This window comes from Lithobates pipiens, unplaced genomic scaffold (assembly GCF_037356315.1).
Source record: "Lithobates pipiens isolate NorthernLeopardFrog02 unplaced genomic scaffold, aLitPip1_a1.2 Scaffold_8, whole genome shotgun sequence".
NCBI classification, from domain to species: Eukaryota; Metazoa; Chordata; class Amphibia; order Anura; family Ranidae; genus Lithobates; species Lithobates pipiens.
Window position 1 is genome coordinate 22322478 of NW_027507903.1, and position 26353 is coordinate 22348830.

A 26353-nucleotide genomic window follows, 5' to 3' on the forward strand; every position below is an offset into this window, starting at 1 on the left:
TTAAACAACTATATTCAGCCGAGTCCACATGTAATGCTTTGAGCTTCTCCACTTGCTCTTGGAAGATTCGTATGTGGTCCATAAAGGCCACCACTCTGTCCGCAGACATAGGGGAAGCGTGGAGACCAGCAGCGGCCAGGAGAGGGGCAACATGGAGTGGCATGGAGCACTGGGCAGCGTTCAGGACAAATAACTCACTCCAGGTCAGCCTGAGCAGTGCCACTTGGTCTGTGATCTGCAGGTCTGGGAAGAAGGGAATATTCCGTGCCCATTCCACGGCACTGAAGAGCATCCTGGCTGCCAGTTCACAAATGTTCTCGATGCCCATAATGTTGTTGGGTTGCATGCATTGGCTGCCAAATCTAGAGGTCGGGTAGGGTTCTGCTCTCAGGAGAAGAGATATATATCCGGATAGGTAGGAATGGCAGTTGAGAGGATCCCCATTTGTCAAGGCGAACTGGCCATGGGTAGGCTGTGTAGGTGGCATTCTGCCCCTCTGTACGGCTGCAGTAAATAAAGAAGAAACTGCAATAATTAATATGTAAGTATCTGCTTGACTTTTTGTCATGCAAAGCGATCTATTCTAGTAGCAACATAAAAACAAACAATACAAAAAAGAATAATAATAAAAAAATAAAAATAAAAAGAAATCAAGTACTGCTATAGTGTTTCTTATTCATTCTACAGTAGCAAAATAAAACAAAATAATAATTAAAAAAAAAATCAACTCTTGCTACAGTGTTTCTTATTTCCCTGTGCTCAGATTTGTTCTGTTGTTGTTGTGTTTTATGATTAAATTACAACAACACATAAGAAAAGCCATTCCACAATTGCTTAAATATCGCTGCTGTGCTTGCTTAATAAAAAAAAAAAAAAATCTGCTGACATCCCCAAAAGAAGAAGACATCCAATTTATTCTCCCATATGTGCTCATAATGTCCTTCTGTTTCCCTCTCCCATCTACACATATAATATTGCGGATTGATTTTAATTATGCTTGTTTTTTTTTTTTCTTTAAATACAAAAGCTCTGGTCCTGTTAGAACAGGACTTTAAAAAACAGAATGATAATAATAAAAAAATAAAAAAAAATAAAAAAAACAACAACATAGAAATCTCCCTGATTTGAATTCCTAGACAATTGCTAGCAGTTGCAGGCCTCGGTGTGTGTGGGGTTATTTTTTTTTTTTTCTTTCAGTGCAATTGCATGCAAGGAAAAAAAGGCAAGGGATGGTTGAAGGGGAAGGTTTGGGGGACGGTGGGGATTTGGGAAAGTATTGTTTGGAGTTGGCCACATTCTGGGGGAGATGTGCGTGACATTGTAGACAGGATAGGGTTAGCCAGAGCAGCTGGAACACAAAGGGAGGCTGTAACCCCCCCTAGCCTACAGAAGACAGCCTGCTGCTCAGGCAAAGCTCTGCACACTATCAGCCCTTCTCTGTCCTTGTCTAAATTTATATCACAAAAGGCTTTGACTTTCACAAGGGGAAACACACACACACACATAAACACATACACACACACACACACATGCACACATGCACAGCAAAGCAGGAACTTAAATAGTCCCTTTTTTTAATGGAAGGGGAGAGGGAAAAAAAGGGAGAGGGAGAGCTGTTAGACGAGCCTGCTCCTCACTGTCCTCTGATCTTAATCAGTTTTAACTCCTGTGCAGAATGACATTCTAGGTCACAGGGGCCAGGCAGATTATTCCATGGAGAGGGAGTTTTTTTTTTTTTTTTACTTGAAGCAGGCATGAATAATATTATTAATCCTAATAATAAAAAATAAAAAATACTATGCATTTTTACATTAACCACTCATTTACCCAAGGACTAGATCTCAAAATAGAACATTTAAAAAATAAATAAAATACTTTGTATTTTTTTAGATTGCACTTCACTGCCATAAACTAGATCCCTACATAGAATATTAATTAAGATAAAAAAAAAAGAGTATGTATTCTTATATTGTACTTCAGTACCCTAGACTAAATACCTAAACAGAACACTAAAGATAAAAAAAAAAAGATCCTATGCATTGTTAGATCCCAGGTCACTGCCCTGGACTAGATCCCTACATAGGTCAAAGTTAAAAAGATACTGGGCATTGTTGAATTATATTTTACTACCCTGTATAGTTTTAACGTCACTTTCCTGGACTAGATCCCTAAACAGAAGACTAAAGTTAAAATAAAGATCCTATGCATTTTTAGATCCCACTTTACTGCCCTAAAGTAGATCCCCAAACAGAACACTAAATATAAAATAAAGATCCTATGCACTGTTAGATCACACTTTACTGACCTAAACTAGATCCCTAAACAGAACACTAAAGATAAAATAAAGACCCTATGCATTGTTAAATCCTAAGTCAATGCCCTAGACTAGATCCCTACATAGGTCAAAGTTAAAAAGATACTGGGCATTGTTGAATTATATTGTACTGCCCTAGAATAGATCCCTATATAGAACATTAATAAAGATAAAACAAGATAGTTTTAACTTCAATTCCTTGGACTAGACCCCCAAACAGAACACTAAATATAAAATAAAGATCCTATGCATTGTTAGATCCCACTTCACTACCCTAAACTAGACCCCTAAACAGAACACTGAAGATAAAATAAAGATCCTATGCATTGTTAGATCCCACTTCACTACCCTAAACTAGACCCCTAAACAGAACACTAAAGATAAAATAAAGATCCTATGCATTGTTAGATCCCACTTCACTGCTCTGGACTAGATCCCTACACAGGTCATTAATAAAGATAACATGATACTGTGCATTGTTGGATTCTACTTCACTGCCCCAGACTAGATCCCTACATAGAACAATTAATAAAAGATACAACAAGATAATATGTATTCTTAGATTCAACTTCACTACCCTGGACTAGATCCCTAAACAGAACACTAAAGATAAAAAAAATAAGATAATATGCATTATCAAATCCAACTTCCCTGCCCTATACTAGATCCCTACATAGGACAAGAGAAAAAAAGAAACTGTGCATTGTTAGATCCTACTTTTCTGCCATAGACTAGATCCCAACACTAATAATGATAAAAAAAGAGAATATGCATGTTTTGCTTTAACCACTTCACTGCCCTGTACTGGATCCCTGCATAGGACAGCTAAAAAAGATACTGTGCATTGTTAGATCCTACTTTACTGCCCTAGACTAGATCCCTAACACTAATAATAATAAAAATAATAAAAAAAAAAGAATATGCATGTTTTGCTTTAACCACTTCACTGCCCTATACTGGATCCCTGCACAGATTGTAAGCTCCCAGGAACAGGGCCCTCCTAACTACTGAGTACCAGTGAGCACAGCGCTAAGTGTTGGCGCTATAGTAGTCCTGCATAGTAATAATAACATAATAGTTTTGATTTCTACTTTTAGCAGTCCTCTTTAAGGTACTGGAGGGACTGATGATTAGCCATGACAGTTGGGGAGCGATGAAGGGCTAAACAAAACAAAAAAGAAAGAAAAAAAAAAAAGAAAAGCAAGCAAAGTCTACACAGACCTCGGCCATGCAAAAGTTACTGTGAATGGTGGAGGGGGAAGAAGAACAAAAAAAAGAAGAAAAAACAAAAAAAAGGGAGGTGGGGGGGGTGGGGGGGGGGTGACATGTAGAACAATAGGCAAGACTAGAAAACAAATGAAAACCCAATACCTTCCCGTCTCATGCCAACTTTGAGGCATTTTTTGAGCCGGCAGTACTGACACTGATTGCGGTGGTGCTGGTCTATAGGGCAGTTCCTGTTGGCACGACAAGTGTAAGACAGGTTCCTCCTGACACTTCGCTTGAAGAAGCTCTTGCAGCCCTCGCAAGTGAACTGGCCGTAGTGCTTGCCGCTCGACTTGTCCCCGCACACCACGCACTCGATGTGCTGCTGCTGCTGCTTCTCGCCTTGGTTCTGGCTGGGCTGGCTGGTCGGGTTCGACTGGGCAGGGGCGGCGGAGGGCACTCCTTGCCCCGGGGTCTGCGGGGTGTGGGGCGCCCCCCTGGCCCCTGCACCGGAGGGGGCTGCGAAGGTTGGCTTCCTGGCACATCGTCCTGAGGGTCTCGCCACGCACCCACTACCATTGCCATATCTAATGAGGGGGACCTATTCCAATCTGCTTTTTTCTTCTTATGGTTGCTGGTGGGATCAGGCAGCTTTAATAGATGAAAAAAAAAAAAAAAAAAGGGGGGGGGGGGTGGGGGGTTTTTTTTGGGGGGGGGGGGGGGGTGATGTTGAGCAAAAAAAAAAAAAATTGAAGAAAAAAGAAAAAGCCGGCAATTAGATGAGTTGTGCTGCAAAGGTGGTGGTGGTAGTGGGGGGACAGAGCAGCACACTTCGGAGGTGCAGCAGCAGACTTAGTGCTGGGGGCCAGGTCCTGGGAACATCATCACAGTCAGCCATTCAGGAAAGCCATGAAGAAGACAGACGAAGGGTTAAGGATTTACAAGGGAGGGGGGATGTGGGGGGGGTGGGGGGGGTAGAAGGGGGGGGGGAAGAGACCCGCTTCTCTTGCTTCTCCTCCAGCGCTGGCAGCCAGTAGGGGAGCCTCTCTCCAGCAGCAGCAGCAGCAGCAGCAAAGACTTGCTCAGATCCCCTTCTTCTTTCTCCCTTCTCTTGCGAGCAGAGCATGCAAACACACACAAGGAAAAAAAAAAAAAAAAGAAAAAAAAAAAAAAAGAAGTCCACTTCTTTCCTTTTCTTTGCTCTTCTTGCTCTCTCCTCTCCTCTCTTCCTCCAGCAAATAATAATAATAATTGCAATAATAAATAAAAAAAATAAAAATTACAAAAAAAAGAGGAGCAGTTCACAGCTTGCTGGACATCCTTCATGCAGAATAAACCTTCAAATAAAAGGCAGGAGCTTTGGAATCAAAGTGATCAAATATGCTAAAGAGGAGGAGAGGGGTTGGGGTGGTTGCAGCAGGAAAAAAAAAAAAAAAAGGGGGGGGGGGTTGGGTTTTTTTTTTTTGGAGAGAGCAAAAAAAAAAGAAGGGGGTGGTGGGGGGTGTTCTGGAGAGGAAGGTTGTAGGAAGTGATTGCGATTTGTAGGAAAGGGCTGGCAGAGTGTGGTGTCTCTCCGATCAGCTCACTGAGCTCTCTATATAGTGAACTTTGACACCACTGCTGCAACTTAGCACACGTTACCATGGTGACGCCGCTCCTTATAAGGGGAGGGGGGGGGGGTTGAGAGATTGTGTTTTAACTGGTCAGGGCTCCCTGGCCCTCCCCTCGCACCCTATTGGTCAGACCCGGCCCTAGTGGTACAGGGTTTTTTTTTTTTTTGCTTTTGCGACTCTCTTGCTGGTGTCCAAGGTCCTAGAGACAGTCTGCTCTGCTACACTACAATCTACTAGCCAGCCCAGCCAGCACCAGCAGCAATACCCCCCCCCCCCCCCCCCCACACACACACAATTGGGAATCAAGCAAAAGGCAAAGCTACACACTGCTCTTTCAACCAGACACAATAAGGTGCTGGAAGGTGAAGAGGGAGGAAAAAGAAAAAAAATCTATTAAAAAAAAATAAATAATAATAATAATAATTGCAAAAGGGCAGAAGGAGAGGAAGAGAGAGAAAAAAAAAATCAGAGGATTGCTTTTAACATGCCTATAGAATGCTGGGTAGAGCTGTGCATAAGTAAGCATCACCATTGATTTGTTTCTTTTATTATAGTATTATGTCTCCCTGGCATGTCAGGGGCACAACTTTCTTTTTTGTACCCATCTATGGACCAGCAGAAGTTGGATCTGCCAGCCTATAGGATGTATAGGAGGGAGAACATACGTGCATAAGTGTCATAAGTAGGCACCAGCATTGATTTTATTATCTATTATATTATTCTTTCTCACTGGCATCTGAGGGACACAACTCATTTTCTATACTTCCAGCAAGAGTTGGGTGCAGCTCTGCCTATAGAGTGTATGGGGGGGGGGGGGGGGTAGATTTTAACATGCCTATAGAATGCTGGGTTGAGCTGTGCATAAGTAAGCATCACTATTGATTTTTCTTTTATTATAGTATTATGTCTCACTGGCATGTGAGGGGCACAACACTTTTTTGGTACCCATCTAAGGACCAGCAAGAGTTGCATCTGCCTGCCTATAGAATGTATAGGGGGGGGGGGCATGTGTGCATATTGCATAAGTATCATAAGTAGGCACCAGAATTGATTTTATTATCTATTATATTATTCTTTCTCATTGGCATCTGAGGCACACAACTCCTTTTCTATACTTCCAGCAAGAGTTGGGTGCAGCCCTGCCTATAGAGGTGTATAAGGGGTAGATTTTAACATGCCTATAGAATGCTGCGTAGAGCTGTGCATAAGTAAGCATCACCATTGTTTTTTCTTTTATTATAGTATTATGTCTCCCTGGCATGTGAGGGGCACAATTCTCTTTTTTGTACCCATCTAAGGACCAGCAAGAGTTTGATCTGCCTGCCTATAGAATGTATAGGGGGGGGGGGAGAGAACATATGTACATAAGTCACAACTCCTTTTTTATACTTCCAGCAAGAGTTTGATCTGCCTGCCTTTAAAATGTATAGGAATGAGTACATATGTGCATAAGTAGGCACCAGCATTGATTTTATTATCTATTATATTACTATTTCTCAGTTGCATCTGAGGGACACAACTCCTTTTCTATACTTCCAGCAAGAGTTGGATGCAGCTCTGCTTATAGGGTGTATAGAGTGTATAGGTGGGTAGATATACATGCCTATTAGAATGCTGGGTGCAGCTGTGCATAAGTAAGCCATCACCATTGTTTATTTTATTTTATTATAGTATTATGTCTCCCTGGCACGTGAGGGGCACAACTCTTTTTAGTACCCATCTAAGGACTAGCAAGAGTGGGATCTGCCTGCCTATAGAATGTATGGGGGGGGGGGGGGACATATGTGCATAAGTATCATAAGCAGGCAGCAGCATTGTTTTTATCTTCTATTATTATTTATCACTGTCATCTGAGGAACAAAACTCATTTTCTATACTTCCAGCAAGAGTTGGGTGCAGCTCTGCCCATAGAGTGTATAGGAGGGTAAATGTTAACATGCCTATAGAATGCTGGGTAGAGCTGTGCATAAGTAAGCATCACCATTCATTTTTTTCTTTTATCATAGTATTATTTCTCCCTTGCACGTGAGGGACACAACTCTCTTTTTTATACCCATCTAAGGACCAGCAAGAGTTGGATCTGCCTCCCTATAGAATGTATGGGGGGGGGGGGGAGAACATATGTGTAAAAGTAGGCACCAGCATTGATTTTATTATCTATTATATTGTTATTTCCCACTGGCATCTGAGGCACACAATTCCTTTTCTATACTTCCAGCAAGAGTTTGATCTGCCTGCCTTTAGCATATATTGGAGGAATAAATATGTGCATAAGTATGCACCAGCATTTATTTTATTATCTATTATATTAGGTGGGTAGATCTGTGCACAGGTATGCATCGGTAATGATTATATGATATTATATTATATTGTATTTTATTATTATATCTCACTGGCATCTGAGGGACACAGCTCCTTTATTATACTTCCAGCAAGAGTTGGGTGCAGCTCTGCCTATAGAGTGTATAGGGGGGTCGATGTTAAGATGCCTATAGAATGCTGGGTAGAGCTGTGCACAAGTAAGCATTACCATTGATTTTGCTTGTATTATAGTATTATGTCTCACTGGCACGTGAGAGACACAGCTCTCTTTTTTGTACCCATCTAAAGACCAGCAGAAGTTGGATCTGCCAGCCTTTAGAATGTATAAGAGGGAGTACATATGTGCATAGGTGTCATAAGTAGGCACCCAGCATTGATTTTATTATCTATCATATTATTATTTCTCACTGGCATCTGAGGGACAAAACTCCTTTATTATACGTCCATCAAGAGTTTGATCTGCCTGCCTTTAGAATGTATAGGAGAGAGTAAGCACCAGTATTGATTTTATTATCTATTATATTAGGTGGGTAGATCTGTGCACATGTATTCATCAGTAAGGATTATATGATATGATATTATATTATATTGTATTTTATTATTTCTCACTGGCACCTGGGGGACCTTTATTGTTTCTCACTGGCACAGCCCCTTTATTAAACTTCCAGCAAAATTTGGGTGCATCTCTGCCTATAGAATGCATAGGGAAGTAGATCTGTGCATATGTATCCATCAGCCTTGATGTTATTATATTATGCTATTATTTCTCACTGTCACCTGAGCGTAGGAGGGTATATCTGTACACAGGTATGCATCAGTAATGATTATATTATATTATGTTATTAATATTATTTCTCATTGGCACCTGAGGAACACAGCTCATTTTTTTTATACTTTCAGCAAGAAATGGGTGCAGTTCTGATCTGCCTGCTTAAGGAATGTATACGAGTGTAGATCTGTGCCTAAGTATGTATCCTCATTGATTTTCCTCTGTTATCATGTCTCACTAGCATGTGAGAGACACAACTCTTTTTACCCATCCACATACCTCCAAGCAAGAGTTGGGTGCAGTTCTGCCTATAGAATGGGTAGGAGGGTAGATCTGTGCACAGGCATGCATCAGCAACGAGTATATTATATTGTATTATATTATATTATAGTATATTTTATTATAGTATATTATATTTTATCAATGCCTCATGGACAGCTGAGGGACACAGCTCATTTTTCATACTTCCAACAAGAGTTGGGTGCAATTCTGATCTGCCTGCCTAAGGAATGTAGATGAGGGTAGATCTGTGCCTAAGTATATGCATCCTCATTGATTATCCTCTATTATTATTTCTCACTAGCATGTGAGAGACATAACTCTTTTTACCCATCCACATACCTTCCAAGCAAGAGTTGGGTGCAGCTCTGATCACTTTCTGTCCCTTAACCTTTTTAACTCTCTGTAAGGAGGTTATTGCAGGACACAGCTCAGATGCTACAGTGATTGCTGTCACTTGGGCCATCGTCTCACTATGATGTAGATATGTTGTAGAAAATTGCAATTACTATAGCGAGTGTCCTAAAATCCTACAATGATTGCTGTCACTTGGGCCATCGTTTCACTATGATGTAGAAATTTTGTAGAAAATTGCAATTATTATAGTGGAGTGGTGGTGACTGCAAAAAAAAAAATATATAATAATAATATAATAGAAGTGAAGAAAATCAATGCTGATTTATATATGCACAGACCTAACCTGATATGCATTCTATAGGCACGTAGATTAGCGATGCACTCAATGCTTGCTGGAATTATTTGGGTGGTAAAAAAAATCAGACCTAGCCTGATATGCATTCTATAGGCACGTAGATTAGAGATGCACTCAATGCTTACTGGAATTATTTGGGTGGTAAAAAAAAATGTTAAACACAAGCTGGTGAAAAATAACTATATATAACATAATATATTTAAATATAATATAATATACTAATATAATATAATAAAATATAATACAGTATACCCAATGCTTATGCATGCTTATGTACAGATTTATAGAATGCCTTCTATTCTATAGGCAGGGAAAGCTGCACCCAACTCCTGCTGGAAGTATCTGGATGGGTAAAAAAAGAGATATGTGCTTTTCACCTGCTAATGAGAAATAATACAATATAAGAAAATTGTTGCTGATGTATGCTTATGCACAGACCTACCCTCCTATACATTGTATAGGCAGGCAGATCAGTCTGCAATGGTGGAGTATGCAGAGAAGATGAATGGGTGACCAGTCACTGGAGGGGTGATGAAGGTTCAAATGGACAATACTGGAGAATGAGACTCGCTGCTGTTTGATCACTTGACCATCACAAAGTGCATAGCTCTGGTTATTATTTTAGCCCAGGCACAGGCATTCGGTGTCAGCCAAGGGCTACACAGGCTTGTTGGTTTAAGCCTAATTGCACAGACAAGCCAAAGTGTCATGATTACCTGGGAAGGTCTATTATTTTACTGCTGGCAAATGTTAGTTTCCCTTCTCCTTGTCACTGAGCGCTATACGGAACTATCCTTTTCCCTTGTTCTTGTGCTCTGTCCGTATGGGGGATAAGACTATAGCATGCTATGTACTAAGCTTACCCAATGCAATGGACACCTTCTTTATGTATCAGAAGTGATATGTTTTATCAGTTATATATATATATATAAAAAAAGCTATAGGAAAACCTCAAGCAACACTTTTCCAAGGCTATGTTTATTCTACATGTGTGTATGATATATAAATATGTGTGTGGGTGCTTGTGCATGCACATGTATACATTTTTCATGCACATGTGTACGCCTCTCCCGCTTTCCTCTGTCTTCCACTTTCACATTATATATATATATATATATATATATATATATATATATATATATATATATATATGCATTTAATATTAATTTAAGAAGTTTAGTCCTGTAGTAACATCAGATTAATATAGTATTATAAATGTGACTATGTCACTATAGGTGTTTAGAGAAGTAGATACGTAAGCTTTCATGTCTCCATTGCACTGGGTGGCTGTAGAAGATGTAACAGATGACATAGGGACCTATTGCTGGAAATGATCCACTACTTCTCTATTACTAGAAGAAATGCAATCTGGAGCTTTCATTGAAATACCCCTCTCAGCCCACACACAATAAGTGTGCCCTGAGAGGGACATTATACGGTGGTATGTAGAAACATATAGTACTAAATGTCACTGCTTTGGGGGGTTTCAGCATTAAAAAATAAAAATAAAAAATAAAAAATAAAAGAATATTTGATATATGACACATGAGGTGTATCGCAGCATGTAAAATCCACTTGGAAATAGTAAAATCACGCTTAGCCAATACTACTTGCATGGGTCAGGTCTTACAACTGGCCTCGTCTATAGCACATTGAAAGGTTTTTAGGTCTTCATCTCAAGCCAGTGTAGAGCTGCAATGGTTCGGGTGTCATTGTGAAGCTTTGTATTGCTATCTTAGGCCATACAATGAATACCAGCATTGTGTCAGATGCATTCTACCATTGTCTACCTTCTATGTGAATCGCAAGCCAGAGAGCCCACACTCACATGGCATTTTTTCAAATGCTTTAAACTAGTTCTATACCTTTAAGAAGCTATGCTCAGCAATCATATTAAAGGGTGTCAATTCAGTGACTTTCAAGAGTCATATAGACAGGTTGTAATATAATATAATACCTTGTGATGTATATACATCCTAGTGATCTATCTAGCTATCCATCCATTCATCTATCCAAGAATCCATCTATCCATCCATTCTTTGATCTATCTTAATAATATTAGAATATCTTATGCTGTGCATGGATGAGTGTGTCTTTACCTATCTATCTATCTATCTATCTATCTATCTATCTATCTATCTATCTATCTATCTATCTATCAATATCTCTCGCTCTTCCTCCTAATAATATTACAATATCGTGTGATGTGCATGGATAAGTGTGCATCCCATATCTATCGATCTTTCTATTTTATCTCTCTCTCTCTCTCTCATAATAATATTATAATATCTTGTGATGTGCATGAATAAGTGTGCATTACATATCTATCTATCTATCTATCTATCTATCTATCTATCTATCTATCTATCTATCTATCTATCTATCTATCTATCTATCTATCGTAGTAATATTACAATATATTGTAATGTGCATGGATAAGTGTTTCCCTAGTGATCTATCTATCTTAGTGATATTATAATATATTGTAATATGCATGGGTAAGTGCTTAATTCCATAGTTTGTCTCTCTCTCTCTCTCCTAGTAATATTCTATCTATCTATCTATCTATCTATCTATCTATCTATCTATCTATCTATCTATCTATCTATCTATCTATCTATCTATCTATCTATCTGTCTATCTATCTATGTGTTTCAATGCATCTATCTATTAGCCACACCACAAGCACTGGTCTGATGAACTGTTGAAAATAAAAAGAATGAGCACATATCCACCTAAGTGTAAAGGTTACATTGAGATGTGCATTCTCATTAGCAACTAGTAAATGATGAAGCCCTGTCTAGTAACCAGTAATATGTGTCTCAGCACTTGTCCAGAAGTGCATTGGTGTGTGTGTATGTGTATGTATGTGTGTGTGTATGTGTATGTATGTGTGTGTGTGTGTGTGTGTGTGTGTGTTTGTGTGTGTGCTATGTCCCTGTGTGCCTTGCCTTGTGTGTCTTCACCCACCCATCACACTGAGGTCCTGTGAATGGGGGGGGGGGGGGGGGTGAGCAAGTGCCATTGTGTTGCTCCTAACTTCCAAGTCAATGCCATTTTTTAACCACTGGCTTGTGGCACTTTCAGAATCACCAGGGGCTGTCAGGAGTTGGGTCCTCTGAAAAATTTACAGTGCTAAATTAGAGCATATGCTGAGAGAGGGGAGAGAGAGAGAGAGAGAGAGATTTTTTTTTTTTTGCCGAAGAACTGAAGTACAGTATCTGTCTGCCCCCTAGTGTAAGGCTTTCATCTGCCTAAAAAAACTAAAGCATGCATTGGAAAAAGGAAGATGGGATCTTAAAGGAGACCGACTTTCTGGCTCACGCAAGTCAGAAAACTTATGTGCATATTAATCTGATTAACTCCTGAGGATTTTTTTTCCCCCCCCCCCAATGAACTGGCTTTTGGACACATGCATTGCATTGGTGGGCGCCTAATGGAGATGCATCCAGGGGGGCTGATGCAGCAGTGTTGCTCCTTTCTCATTGATGGACCGTGTGTGCACAGCATTCCCATCCAGCCAGCCAGCATGGAGGAGACCTGTCCCTTAGCTGCTGCAGCTTGGAGCAGTTCCTTTTGCAAGAGCAGCCGACGGTGAGTACCCAACCCCCCTGTCCCCCTGCTCCGGTGCTGGTCCGGTAGGGACCCCCCCCCCCCCCTAGAGCCCCGGCTACCCTTGCAATCTGCAGCCCTAGCTATTGCTGCTGCTGCTTAAGACAGATGAAAGCTTGCTGCAACTGATCCTGCTATCATTTTAACACAATCATACATTATATGAAACCCAGGCACACACAAACAAGCAAAGAGCCTCAGCACAGGGGGCTAAATAAGCACGCTCAGCAGATTAATCAGGTTAACAGATAGTTAAAGAGATAGATGCATCTGATGGCTAAGCAGACAAGATAGAAATAAAATAGGAACCTACCAAACACGTATTTTCCTTGCTCAGCGTCCCAAATGGCTTGCATCTTCTTCCTATCACTGCAAATCCCTTTTTACTGCTGGCAGGTGAAATGAGTCCCCTTTTGCACGTTATTGAAGATTTCCTTGTTACAAAGAGAGGAATACAATGTCTCCCCTTACTGTGTTTATTGAACAAAACTGATTGCAAAAAGTAAAAAAAAAAAAAAAAAAAAAAAATAGGCAAAGAGCCTAGAGGGTGCAAAGGGAGAAAGGTGAATGGGATATCCTCTGCTGGGAAAGGGAAGTTCTAGTTAAGTCTTGCAGGCTTTGCAAGGAGGAAAGAAAAAAAAAAAAAAACTTGACACTACAACTTTAAATATAGTGAGTTTGAGAGAGCCAGCACACAGCCTGTCAGGAATGTGAGCCTCGCCTTTAAGAAAATCCCCATAGCCAAGGTATAGCAAGAGTACAGTGATCTCCTCTCTCTCATCTCATTCCTTAGAAGGAATAGAGAGCATTGCTACACCTTCCAGTTTGGGGCAGGGATAGATGGGACTTAAAACATGCGCCCAATTGGAAAAAGAAAATCTTTAACTTAATGATTTATCCTCATTTAAAAAAAAAAAAAAACACAGATGTTTATGAAAGAAAGCTTGCTTATGACAATCACACACTTCTGCACATTTTATAGCCCCATGCCCTGATGGCATTTAAGCACAATGTTGCAGTAGAGCAGTAGAGTTTAATAACTTTATTCTGATAAGTTGCCCCCCCCCCACACCTAGCCACCCCCCACATCAGGGTTTTTCAACTTCAATTTAGTGCCTAGGTGGGGGTCACTTTATTGCAACTGGCATACATTTAATGCCAGACACTCACTGTTTGTAAACCATTTCCTTAACAATCCCTTATTTTTGCAGTAGAGTTTAATAACTTTATTCTGATAAATTGCCCCCCCCCACATACCCACCCCCCCCCCCCACATCAGGAATTGTTAACTTTAATATAGTGTCTGGGGTCTGGGTGGGGGTCACTTTATTGCAACTGGCATACATTTAATGCCAGACACTCACTGTTTGTAAACCATTTCCTTAACAATCCCTTATTTTTGCAGTAGAGTTTTTTATAACTTTATTCTGATAAATTGCCCTCCCCACATACTCACCTCCCCCCCACATCAGGAATTGTTAACTCTAATATAGTGTCTGGGTGGGGGTCACTTTATTGCAACTGGCATACATTTAATGCCAGACACTCACCGTTTGTAAACAATTTCATTAACAATCTCTTCTTTTTGTAGTAGAGTTTAATAACTGTATTCTGATTAATTGCCCCCCCCCCCCACATACCTAGCCACCCCCCACATCAGGATTTTTCAACTTTAATATAGTCTCTGGGTGGGGATCACGTTATTGCAACTAGCATACATACATTTAATGCTAGCCAGTCACTGCAAATAATTTCCTTATCAATCTCTATCTTTGCAGTAGAGGTTAATACTTTAATTGAGAGAAGCCCCCCCCCCCAAACCTAGCTACCCCCCCCCATCAGCAATTCTCAACCTTAATTTATTTGCTGGGTGGGGGTAACTTTATTGCAACTGGCATACATTTAATGCTAGCCACTCACTGTTTGCAAATCATTTTCTTATCAATCTCTATATTTGCAGTAGAGTTTAATAACTTTTTTGTGATAAATCCCCCCCCCCCCCATACCTAGTCACCACCCCACACATCAGGAATTTTCAACTTTAATATATTCTCTGGGTGGGGGCCACTTTATTGCAACTGGCATACACTTAATGTTAGCCAGTCACTGCAAATAATTTTCTTATCAATCTCTATCGTGCAGTAAAGGTTAATACCTTATTTATGAGAAGTTGCCCCCCCATTCTTAACTACCCCCCCATCAGCAATTCTCAACCTTAATTTAGTCCCTGGGCGGGGGGCACTTTATTGCAACTGGCATACATTTAATGCTAGCCACTCACTGTTAGCAAATCATTTTCTTATCAATCTCTATCTTTACAGTAGAGTTTAATAACTTTATTTTTATATTTCCCCCCCTGCCCCCCCCCCACACCTAGCCACCCATCAGGAGTTTTCAACTTTAATTTAATCCCTGGGTGGGGGGCATACGTTGCTAGCCACTTACTGTTTGTAAACCATTTTCTTATCAAACTGTATCTTTGCAGTAGAGTAATATCTTTATTCTGATAAATTGCACCCCCCACCCCAATACCTAGACACCCCCCAAATCACAAAATTCTCAACTGTAATTTATTCCCTGTGTGGGTGTCACTTTATTGCAACTGGCATACATTTAATGCTAGCCACTCACTGTTTGCCAGTCATTTCCTTATCAATCTTTATCTTTGCATTAGAGTTTAATAACTTTATTCTGATAAGTCCCCCCCCCACATACCTAGCCCCCCCCCTTCAATAATTCTCAACTTCAATTTAGTTCATGGGTGGTGGGGGGGGGGGGGGGGGGAGGTGACTTTATTGCAACTGAAATACATTTAACGTTATTGTTTACAAATCATTTCCCTATCAATCTCTATTATTTAATGACTAAAAAAAAAAATATTTGTTTCACATAGAGTATATCATAAGGTAAAAGTTGACTGCTGTGATGGGTTCACTTTAATCATCAGTTGTACCCACCTGAACCTTTCAGAAGTGCCCCCTAGGTGGTACCCATAGCACTGGTTGAGAAAGCAGACCATTATTAAGAAGCACTGCTGCTAGCTGAGGGAAGAAAGGCACTGCCTCTACTTTTAGAATATGGCCTGTGTAATACTCATTATATACTCACCCAACTAATGAATGGAACATTAACATATTACAGATGTAATAAATAGACATTGGCAGGCCAGTAAAGTAATGGATTTTTTTTTTTTGTTCCCAGAGATGATGCAGCAAGGCGTACACTTTTTTATTTTATTTTAAGATAAGTGTTCTGCTAAGATGTATGTCAGATTTGACGAATGAAACAAACGCTCTTTCATTGTCACTTGTCCTTGGCTCTAATAGAAATTAAGTTAAACACAGCACTGAATGCTAATTACCTATTTACTGGCTAATGGAAATTACAAATGATTTTGCCTCCTCAAACAATACAAAAAAAATACAGGAAGACACTGTAATTATAGACTTTAAGGTAGGACAAAAAAATAACTGACTATCAGGAGCCCAGAGTCCCTTTAACTAGACATTAATACTATGGAAAAAACACTATTATTGCAAAAAAAAAAAAAAAAAAAAAGAGGGGGGCAATTGCTGCCAGGATAATCAGCCCAGGCGACAAGCCTGAGACAGCCCTTTGGAGGTGATAGGGGGGTTTTTCATTGCCACCTACAGCTTGGCATGTCTGATGACAACAATTAGAGGGTGGTACTGGTGACAGACAGCCATTGTGCTCTTGAAAATCTGCAGGTTAGACCTGGAGCAAAGTTTATCTGAATAAACCCTGGGAAATAGACAAGTGATGTCACTGATTAGGGGGTTGCCACTGAGCCTATGACAAAACTCTTAGCATTTCTGAGTAACCATGTAGGATCATTATGTGATATTTGAAGATTTTTTTTTATTTTTGTTTAAAGGACCGTGCCCTTGGGTTCCTTTAATGACCCCATGAGGTTTTATTTCTGCCAAGGGGGGTGGTTTTTTAAACTTTGGCCCACATTATATTGATAGCTGCCACTGTGATCCCAAAGGTCAAGGGTGAGGCAGCCTAACCCCTAAGACCAGACAGATTGTTAGCCTGCTGAATAAGAGCCACCATTTCCAATCGTCTTTTCTAGTAGGACACTGGTGCCAAGCTTGGTCTTTTTAGGTGATAAAGCAAGTTATTATTATTATTATATATATTTTTTAAAGTCTAGATTAGTAAGAGAGGTGTTTGCTGGAGCCTGGATCCCCTTTTCTAGCATTCCCAAGGCACTGCCTTTGTCTGATATGGAATAGGACCCTCTGAATGGTGTGAAAAAAGGAGCGAGAGGGTCGCTTCAAATCGATTTTACTTGTTCTCTGTGTCTTTTCGGATCAATGACTCTCAATGGTCTTATATGTGCTCTTTCAACCAAAAAACTTGTGCAACATTTTCTGTCTGTATTCTTGCTAAATACAATAAATTCGGTGTTTTTACCAATCACTGAGCACTCATCATGAAGACAGCCAGGCAAGGCAATTAAGCAGAGACACCTAGAAAGAGCAAATCTTCCACATAAGACGGTTCAGAAATGGTGCTGATAATTAGCCTGTTTTCTTTTCTTTTTTTCCTTTTCCCCGTGAATATAAAGCATCACCCCTGAGAGGAGAGGAACAGGTGCTCTTGCTGGGTCACTTTGTCCCTCAGCATTTCATTCTGTGCCGATATTTGCAGCCTGAACAGCCAACCTCTCTGCCTCCAAATACTTGCTAAAAAGGAATTATATTCTCAGCACCCTTTGCCTAGATCAGGGCACAATCAGCACTTTAAAAATGCAAGTTACAACGTGTAAATGACAAATCGAAACATTGGAAACTGTTAAGTACACAAAGTCTGCTACATAAACATGTCACAAAGTGCACCAGACTGTAAACCAACCATTACAATGTAACAGTTGTGGCTGCAAAAAAAAAAGACTCCTCCAGGGGGGAGAAGAATTGTACAAAAAGTAGCAGTTATTGTGTCACAATAATATATTTATCTGTAGTGGCCCAGAATCCTGGTATATAGGCTATGAAGACTGCAATGATCATATTATGCATGGGGGAGATAGATAGATAGATAGATAGACAGATAGATAGATAGATAGATAGATAGATAGATAGATAGATAGATAGATAGATAGAATGCAATTGTAAATAGATTTGTAAGAGAAAGCGAGAGACGGGAAGACAGGAGAGAAAGAAAGAAAGAAAGAAAGAAAGAAAGAAAGAAAGAAAGAAAGAAAGAAAGAAAGAAAGTAAAGGGGATGGAGATAGAGAGAGAAGGAGGGAAAGAGAGAAAGAGGGGAGGGGGAGAAAGAAAGAAAGAAAGAAAGAAAGAAAGAAAGAAAGAAAGAAAGAAAGAAAGAAAGAAAGAAAGAAAGAAAGAAAGAAAGAAAGAAAGAAAGAAAGAAAATGGGATGGAGATAGAGAGAGAAGGAGGGAAAGAGAGGAGGGGGGGGAGAAAGAAAGAAAGAAAGAAAAGGGGATGGAGACAGAGAGAGAAGGAGGGAAAGAGAGGAGGGGGGGGGGAAGAAAGAAAGAAAGAATGAAAGAAAGAAAGAAAGAAAGAAAGAAAGAAAGAAAGAAAGAAAGAAAGAAAGAAAGATAGAGGGATGGAGATACAGAGAGGAGGGAAAGAGAGAAGGGGGGGGGGGGGGGGGGAAGTAAGAAAGAAAGAAGACCCACCCGTTGTCTATCTACAAAGAGTAATGGTGCTTAATAAAGAAAGAATGTAGAGCGAGAGAGAAGAAAAAAGAGTAATGGAAAGAAAGAAAGAAAGAAAGAAAGAAAGAAAGAAAGAAAGAAAGAAAGAAAGTGAGAGAGAGAGAGAAAACAGAGAAATAGCGATGGTAATAGAGAGAAAGAGAATGAGAAAGGGAGAGAGAGAGAGATAGAAGGAAATAAGGAAAGAAAGAAAGAAAGAGAGAAAGAAAGAAAGAAAGAGAGAAAGAAAGAAAGAAAGAAAGAAAGAAAGAAAGAAAGAAAGAAAGAAAGAAAGAAAGAAAGAAAGAAAGAAAGAGAGGGGGTAGAGAGAGTAAGGAACAGGGAAAGAGAAAGAGAAGAGAGGGGAAGAAAGAACGAAAGAAATAAAAGAAAGTTATTGAGAGAGAGAGAGGGGAGGATATTTTGGACACTAAAATTAAACATAAACATAAATAAAATACAGAAAGGATAAATAAAATAAAGACGGAATGACCACAGGAAAGACATAGTCAATATATAATGAGAGAGGGCTAAGGAAAGAGAGGATGGGGAAAGAGAGACATGGAAAGAGAGAGAGAGCGATGGTAATATAAAGAATGAATAACAGAAAGAGAGTGAAAAGGGAGGAAGAAAAAAATAAAGAAAGAAATGATGACGGAGATAGAGAGAGAAAGAGGAAAAGAGAAGAGAGAGAAAAGAGAGTCATGGAAAGAAAGAAAGAAAGAGAGATGGAAAGAAATACATCGTGAATGAGAAATAAGAAGGGAACGAGAGAGAGGGAGAGAGAGAGAGAGAGAGAGAGAGAGAGAGAGAGAGAGAGAGAAAGAGACGAAGGAAGAAAGAAAGAAAGAAAGAAAAAAAGAAAGAAAGAAAGAAAGAAAGGTTTAAGAGAGAGAGAGAGAGAGAGAGAGAGAGAGAGAGAGAGAAAAGAGTAAAGAAGATACAGAGAGGGAGAGATAAGAAAACAAGGTCAGACACACAGAATAGGAGAGATCTAGAGAAGTATAGAGAGTGGTTGTGTTGCTGTTGGTGGGGGCAGTAGAGTTAAGCCCTACTATCCCAGACAATACAAACCTCCTGTAGGGAAGGGTATTGATCTGCAGAGATGCTGAAGATGTCACCACACTAAATATTTACTGATCACACACAAATAGCTAGGGCTTGAACGATCTTCCCATGTGTGGAAGGCAGAGGGAGAAAGGTAAATCATTTTATTAGTGTATATAAAGCAGAGAGCACACTCTGGGATGGAGTGTTTTAAGATGTGTCTTTAGCTGGATGAAAAGAGTTAGGTAAATCGATATCCAGTGATTAGGAGCCCCAGCAGTGACAGGACTTTTAGAAGAGACAGTATATTCATGGATTCTCTTCCAAGTCAGGCAAAAGTGTTGTCACTCAGACCTCAGAAGAACATAGGAGCAACAAAGCTGGCAGAGGCTCAGCCCCAGTGCAAACACACTATACAGTACACTATGCAGTACACTATACAGTACACTATACAGTACACTATGCAGTACACTATACAGTACACTATGCAGTGAAATCAAGTGTGTTGAAACAGATCATTAATATCTCTGTAAATAGTTGGGTCTGGGGAACATATGACGTTCGTTATATCAGGGTCCACAAATGCTAGACGTTTACTGTGCTTTGCATACTACAATAAAATAAACTCAGGCAATGATTTTCTTTTAGATCACAATTATTGCCTCATATTCCAAAAAACAAATGCAACTTTTTTTTTCTATTGATCACTTTCTTATAAACTAGCCCACCTCTACTATGTGACCTTTTTTTTTGTTTGTTTGTTTTTGTTTTTTTACTCTGTTCTATAAAGCAGTGATTTAATAAAGTTGCTGTAGGTGAAAGTTTCATTTACCTGGCCCAGGTGATTTATTGACCTGGAGCAGACATCCTAGCTGTGCAGCCATGACAATGAGGCCAGAGTGCAGACAATCTGCATAAGGCTTCTCCTGACATACTAATACTCCTATTAACTCTGCCTGTGCCAGGCCAGTGAATTAAAGTACATGTAGTGATCAGGAGAATTCTACCTTCCTTCAATCAAATGCAGAGATGTCCATGCAAGAATAAAGCCACTTTAACCTCTTTTGCTCTTCAGTGAGACCATAGTCAGATGCAATAAAAAAAGTATTATTCTTTATAATAGCAACATCTGCAAACAATCAGCGTGGTCACTCCAAGGACTTGGGGGAAATGACATTCCATAGTCCTGTATGTAACCTCATGTATCCATGTGAAGGATTATTGCATACAGCAGTCCCCTCACACTGCTATCAGTGCTATCAGTGCACAGCATGCATGTTTATCGCAGGTGTACAAGAGATCTGAAACATTGTAATAGTTATGTGAGCAACAGGAAACACAAGTCAGAGGAAATCTGATGAATGGGGGTTTTCTCTGTGTGGGAATCATACTTTCAGCTCAGGATTAGGGGTCATCATATGTTTTCAGGTGTCTGAGTCAATTCCCTTCTTTTAACTCTTTGTGGGTGAATCCACAAGAAGAAACCAATGAGCTTCCAGGTTTTATTACCAAAGCTTAATTGAACAAGCTGGGGTTAGAAGCTCATTGGATTCTATGCAGAAGTGAGCCTGGTTTTGCACTTTCCAGCTTTAGTAAATAAACCCCATTGTGTACTTAAAAGTGGGGTATGCCTGTACACACACACACACACACACACACACACACACACACACACACACACACACATATATATATATAACTTTCAGATTAGGATTAGGGGGTCATCATATCTTTTCAGGTGTCTGCGTCAAAACCCTTCTTTTAGCTATATATGGGTCAATCAACCTTGCAAGCAGACCTAATATATAGACATATATAGGATTAGGGGGTCATCATATGTTTCAGGTGTCAATACCCTTATTTTTAACCCTTTTGTGGGTCAAAATGTGTCCACCCTCCTATAAACAGACCTAACAATCAGACCCAATATATGGATATATATTTATTTGTATATCTGCGTGTGTGGAAATTATACTTTCAGTTTAGGATTGGGGGGGGGGGGTCATCATATTTTTTCAGGTGTCAATACCCTTCTTTTAACTATTTTCTGAGTCACAATGGGTCCATCACCTTAGAATCCCTCTGAGTTATTCTGGCAGACCTAACAAGCAGATCTAATTATATATATTTCCCTGTGTGAAAATGATACTTTCAGTTTAGGATTAGGGGGGTCATCATATGTTAAGTTTTAGACAGAGTCAATACCCTTCTTTTAACCCTTTGTGGATCAAAATTAGTCCATGAACCTAGGATCATTGTTCAAGCAGAACAATATATATATATATATATATATATATATATATATATATATATATATATATATATATATATATATATATATATATATATATATATATATATTTTCCCCTGCCTCTCCTATAGTTAACCCTTTCAATTGCCAATTGAGCTAGTCGACCTGCAAACGTATCTTGCTTGAAGTATTGCTGGAGAGTAGAAGCATAAAGTAAGGTCGGTTGATTTTACCTTCAAGGGATAAACAGGTAGACAGAAAGACATATTTTATTCTGTACAATAACATGTATTTCTAAAGACAACAAATCACTATTATAAAAAGATAAAAATCCCCCTCAGTGCTATTGTTTCTGAAAGTCCAAAAATAAATTAGTGTTCCTAGAAAAGGTGATAAGCTTCTAAAAAAGGTTCTTCTAAATTTTCAATTTTTCAAGCAAATATATATTTATAGGAGCAGAAAAAAAACTGTTGTTTCAAGCAGATGTCCTGCAGTGAAGAATAAGTTGCTTCCCCACAAGCAGTTAATTCAGTGCACCATTCCTAGTCATGGCCTTTGCCTGCTCTGTGACTGCTATGTACTGCGCTATGGAATGTGCAGGTGTCTCTGAACGGCCGCTTCGTATTCATTCTAAAGACCTCATTTTATTGCGTTGTCCGGCTAATTCGTTGACCCCAATCTCTTTGATATCGCAGACTTTCATATCATTAAGAGACATTTTATTATGCTAAAGTAAATGGAACTCAGGAATGGGAGACACCTGCCTGTCAATAGTTCTATATACACACACACACACATATACATATATATATATAGTTGATAATATCTATCTATAGATAGATAGATAGATAGATAGATAGATAGATAGATAGATAGATAGATATAGATATTATATCATATCTACTTACAGTATAGCTCCTGGCTATTAATCAAATGCTCTCAAAATAGCTTTCAACCTAACATTAGATAATACATCGAAAGCTATTCACTCTATCGTACCATTAACAAGCAGTAGACATCCATTTACCTACAACTACACGTTTGATCGTTTTGCATAAAATATTAATGGGGCTAAAAACAAATATAAAATAAAATATAAATAATTTTGTCCTTTTTGCAAGCTGACCCATCGAGGTGCAATTTTATTGCAAAAATACAGTGGCACATGGCTACTAATTTTAGAAATTCAAAATAAAGAAACCTTTTCATTGCTGGACACGTAAGTGTAAGTAAAGAGCCAGTTGATTAAAAATATATTTTTATTTTTTTTATTTTTTTGCTGCTGTTCTGTGTTGTTTCATTACACACAAAAGGTGGATAAAAAAAATGCAATCTTATTTAAAACAATTTAAATTCTAAGCATCGTTGTATCCTTGGATCATTGGTCCTATATACCCTCTAGGTGTAAACAAAGGCACATGTGGGGTTGGCCAGTGATGGCCAAAAGTGATCCAGTTAGAGGTGATAAAGGAAATGTCAGGAATTCTTCTTGTCTCCTTTGCACAAGTTGGTGTATCTCCTCCTCGCCTCTCACTATCAGTCTGGGTGCCCCAGGGCCACTGGAAAAAGGCTCCACTCCCAAGATTGCTTTCAGACCTCTCCGTCCTGGTGATGGATCACCATGTCAATTTAAACGGCACAGGATTAATTTGTTTCAATGATTTCTCCTTTAGAATGAATGCCAGTCTTATTCTATCTCTCTTTACTCCCTTGAATTAAAAATAAAATAAAAAAATAAAAATAAAAATAAAATAACCTTTTTTTTCCTTCCTTCTTTCATATAGGCAGCAGGGAGATGGTAATAGCAGCAGACAAGCAATGTGCAGTGTTGCAGTACAATCTGAGTGTTTTATCTCATTATTCGGGATAAAGACACAGGCAGTTAGGAAAAATGATATCGGATCCAGCACCTTTTCAATAAATACTTGTCTGCTAAGTGATTCTGTGCAGACTGGGCTTGACGTGGAAAGACTTCATTTGTCTTAGATATTAAATTACACATTTAACTATTGTAGCCCACAAGTGTTATTTACAACTTCTTTTATGATTTCAGACTGTACATAGCAGGTCAATATATATATATATATATATATATATATATATATATATATATATATATATATTGTTCTGCTTGAACAGTGATCCTAGGTTCATGCATTCATTTTGACCCACAAGGGTTAAAAGAAGGGCATTGACTCTGTCTAAAACCTAACATATGATGACCTAATCCTAAACTGAAAGTATCATTTATTTTCACACAGGGGTATTGCTTTACCCATTGGGATTGATTCACTAAGGGAGTAGATAATGGTAGATTAGTAGATAATGTAGATAATGGTAGCTTGGTGTATTCCTAGCTATTCACTTGGAATACACATGCATGTGCAAGGGAAATTAAAGAAGCAAGGCGAATGCTGTCATAGGAGGCAGTATTTTGTGCCATCTTGTTTACTAAACTTAGTAAACAAGTTTACTTTACAAGCATTCACTTTACAAAGTGTAATTTCCCTTCTTCATTATGTTTTCTCTTTGAATACTCAACCATATGCAAAGGACATAAAAAAAACAAAACAGGATTTTAGCTAGCTCATGATTAGTTGATTAAACCAACATGACTTTATCTCATTACTGAGCATTCACTTTTCCAAGTGTAAATTCTCTTCTCCCATTGGGGATGGGGATGATTCACTAGAGAAACAGAGAATGGCAGATTAGGTGAAAACTATTCACTTGGAATACAGTCACATGCATATGCAAGGGAAATTAAAGAAGCAAGGTGATTGCTGTCATAGGAGTATTTTGTGTCATCTTGTTTACTAAACTTATAGTGAGCATTCACTTTACAAAGTGTAATTTCCCTTCTCTGTTATGTTTTCTCTTTGAATACCCAACCATATGCAAAGGACATTAAAAAAAGAAAGGGTTTTAGCTAGCTCATGACTGGTTGATTAAACCAACATGGCTTCAGCTTACTACTGAACATTCACTTTTCAAAGTGTAAATTCTCTTCTCTCATTGGGGGTGATTCACTAAAGGAATGGAGAATTCTAAATTAGGGGAAAGCTTTTAACTCAGAACTACCCATATGTGCAAGGGAAGTTAAAAAAGCAAGATGATTGCTGACACGTGATTCAGTATTTGGTGTCACCTTATTTACTAAACTTAGTGAAAATTCACTTTTCCTAGTGAGCATTCACTTTTTAAAGTGCAAATTCTCTTCCCCCATAGCATGTTCTCTTTGCATACTGTAAATGTCACGAAACAGGATTTTTTTTTCTAGCACATGATTGATTGTTTAAAGCAAGCATGGCTCCAGCTTTCTTATAAAGGCAAACTGAGCATTCACTTTCCAAAGGGTACCTTTTCTTCTCCCGTTGGGGATGATCCACTAAAGAAATGGAGAATACTAGATTAGGGGAAAATGGGAATGGAAAAAAGCAAGGTGATTGCTGACACATGATTCAGTATTTTGTGCCACCTTATTTACTAAGCTTAGGGAACATTCACTTTGCAAAGTGTGAATTCCCTTCTCCCTTTAGTGTGTTCTCTTTGGATACCCATCCATCTGCAAAGGAAATATAAAACAAAAAAAACCCCCAAGATGATTGCTGACACCCAGTTCAGTAGTATTTTGTGCCACCTTATATACTAAACTTAGGGAACATTCACTTTACAAAGTGAGTATTCGCTTTTCAAAGTGCAATTTCCCTTCGCCTTAATGTGTTCTCTTTGCAAACCCACACACAATGGTCATTGGAAAAAAAAACAAAAAAAAAAACAGGATTTTTGCTAGCACATGATTGATTGAAGACAACATGGCTTCATCCTATTTATAAAAGCTTACTGAACATTCACTTTGCAAAGTGTAAATTCTCTTCCCCCATTGGGGATGATTCACTAAATGCATGGAGAATGCTAGATTAAGTGAAAGCTATTCACTTGGAAGGGAAATGAAAAAAAGCAAGATGATTGTTGACACATGCTTCAGTATTTTGTGCCACCTTATTTACTAAACTTAGTGGGCATTCACTTTTCAAAGTGTAATTTCCCTTCTCCACTACGTGTTCTCTTTGAATACCCAACCATGTCTAAGAGAAATAAAAAACAAACATTTTTGCTAGCACATGATTGGTTGATTAAAGCCAACATGGCTTCATCTTACTTATAAAGAGCATTCACTTTTCAAAGTGTAAATTCTCTTCTCCCATTGGGGATGATTCACTAAAGGAGTAGAGAATGTCAAATTGATACATTTTGAAGCCCCCAACCATAAGCAAGAGAAATAAAAAAAAAAAAAAAGGATTTGTGCTAGAACGTGATTGGTTAATTAAATCACAATTACTAAACTTAGAGCGCATTCACTTTTTAGTGTAAATTCTTTGTGTTCTCTTTGAATACTCCTTAAAGCGGACCTTCAGTCATTTTTTTAAACTTTCCATCTTTTAAATCTTCTGCCCTTGTTGTTTTAACTTTTTTATTATTATTATTATTATTATTATTATACAGGATTTAAATAGCACCAACAGTTTACTCAGCGC

At 38.9% G+C, this 26353-nt stretch overlaps 1 protein-coding gene and 1 long non-coding RNA gene across 7 annotated transcripts in view; one reads left to right on the top strand and one right to left on the bottom strand.

Moving 5' to 3' along the window:
- NR2F2 (nuclear receptor subfamily 2 group F member 2) overlaps positions 1 to 4188 on the bottom strand; it is a 10796-nt gene extending 6608 nt beyond the window's left edge. The window contains 3 exon segments of the mRNA XM_077472735.1: positions 1 to 504; positions 3686 to 4012; positions 4015 to 4188. The exon segment at positions 1 to 504 is cut by the window's left edge and continues 24 nt beyond it. Coding sequence (XP_077328861.1) covers positions 1 to 504; positions 3686 to 4012; positions 4015 to 4105 — 922 coding nt within the window. The 5' untranslated portion in view covers positions 4106 to 4188.
- An 8053-nt stretch (positions 4189 to 12241) lies between these two features.
- LOC143963167 (uncharacterized) overlaps positions 12242 to 26353 on the top strand; it is a 133930-nt gene continuing 119818 nt past the window's right edge. For 2 of the 6 annotated variants that reach the window (XR_013270896.1, XR_013270898.1), the window contains exon 1: positions 12243 to 12809. This is a non-coding gene — a long non-coding RNA (uncharacterized LOC143963167). Of the gene's footprint in view, positions 12810 to 26353 lie in introns of all 6 variants that reach the window. The other 4 variants (XR_013270893.1, XR_013270897.1, XR_013270894.1 and 1 more) reach the window with 3 other exon arrangements.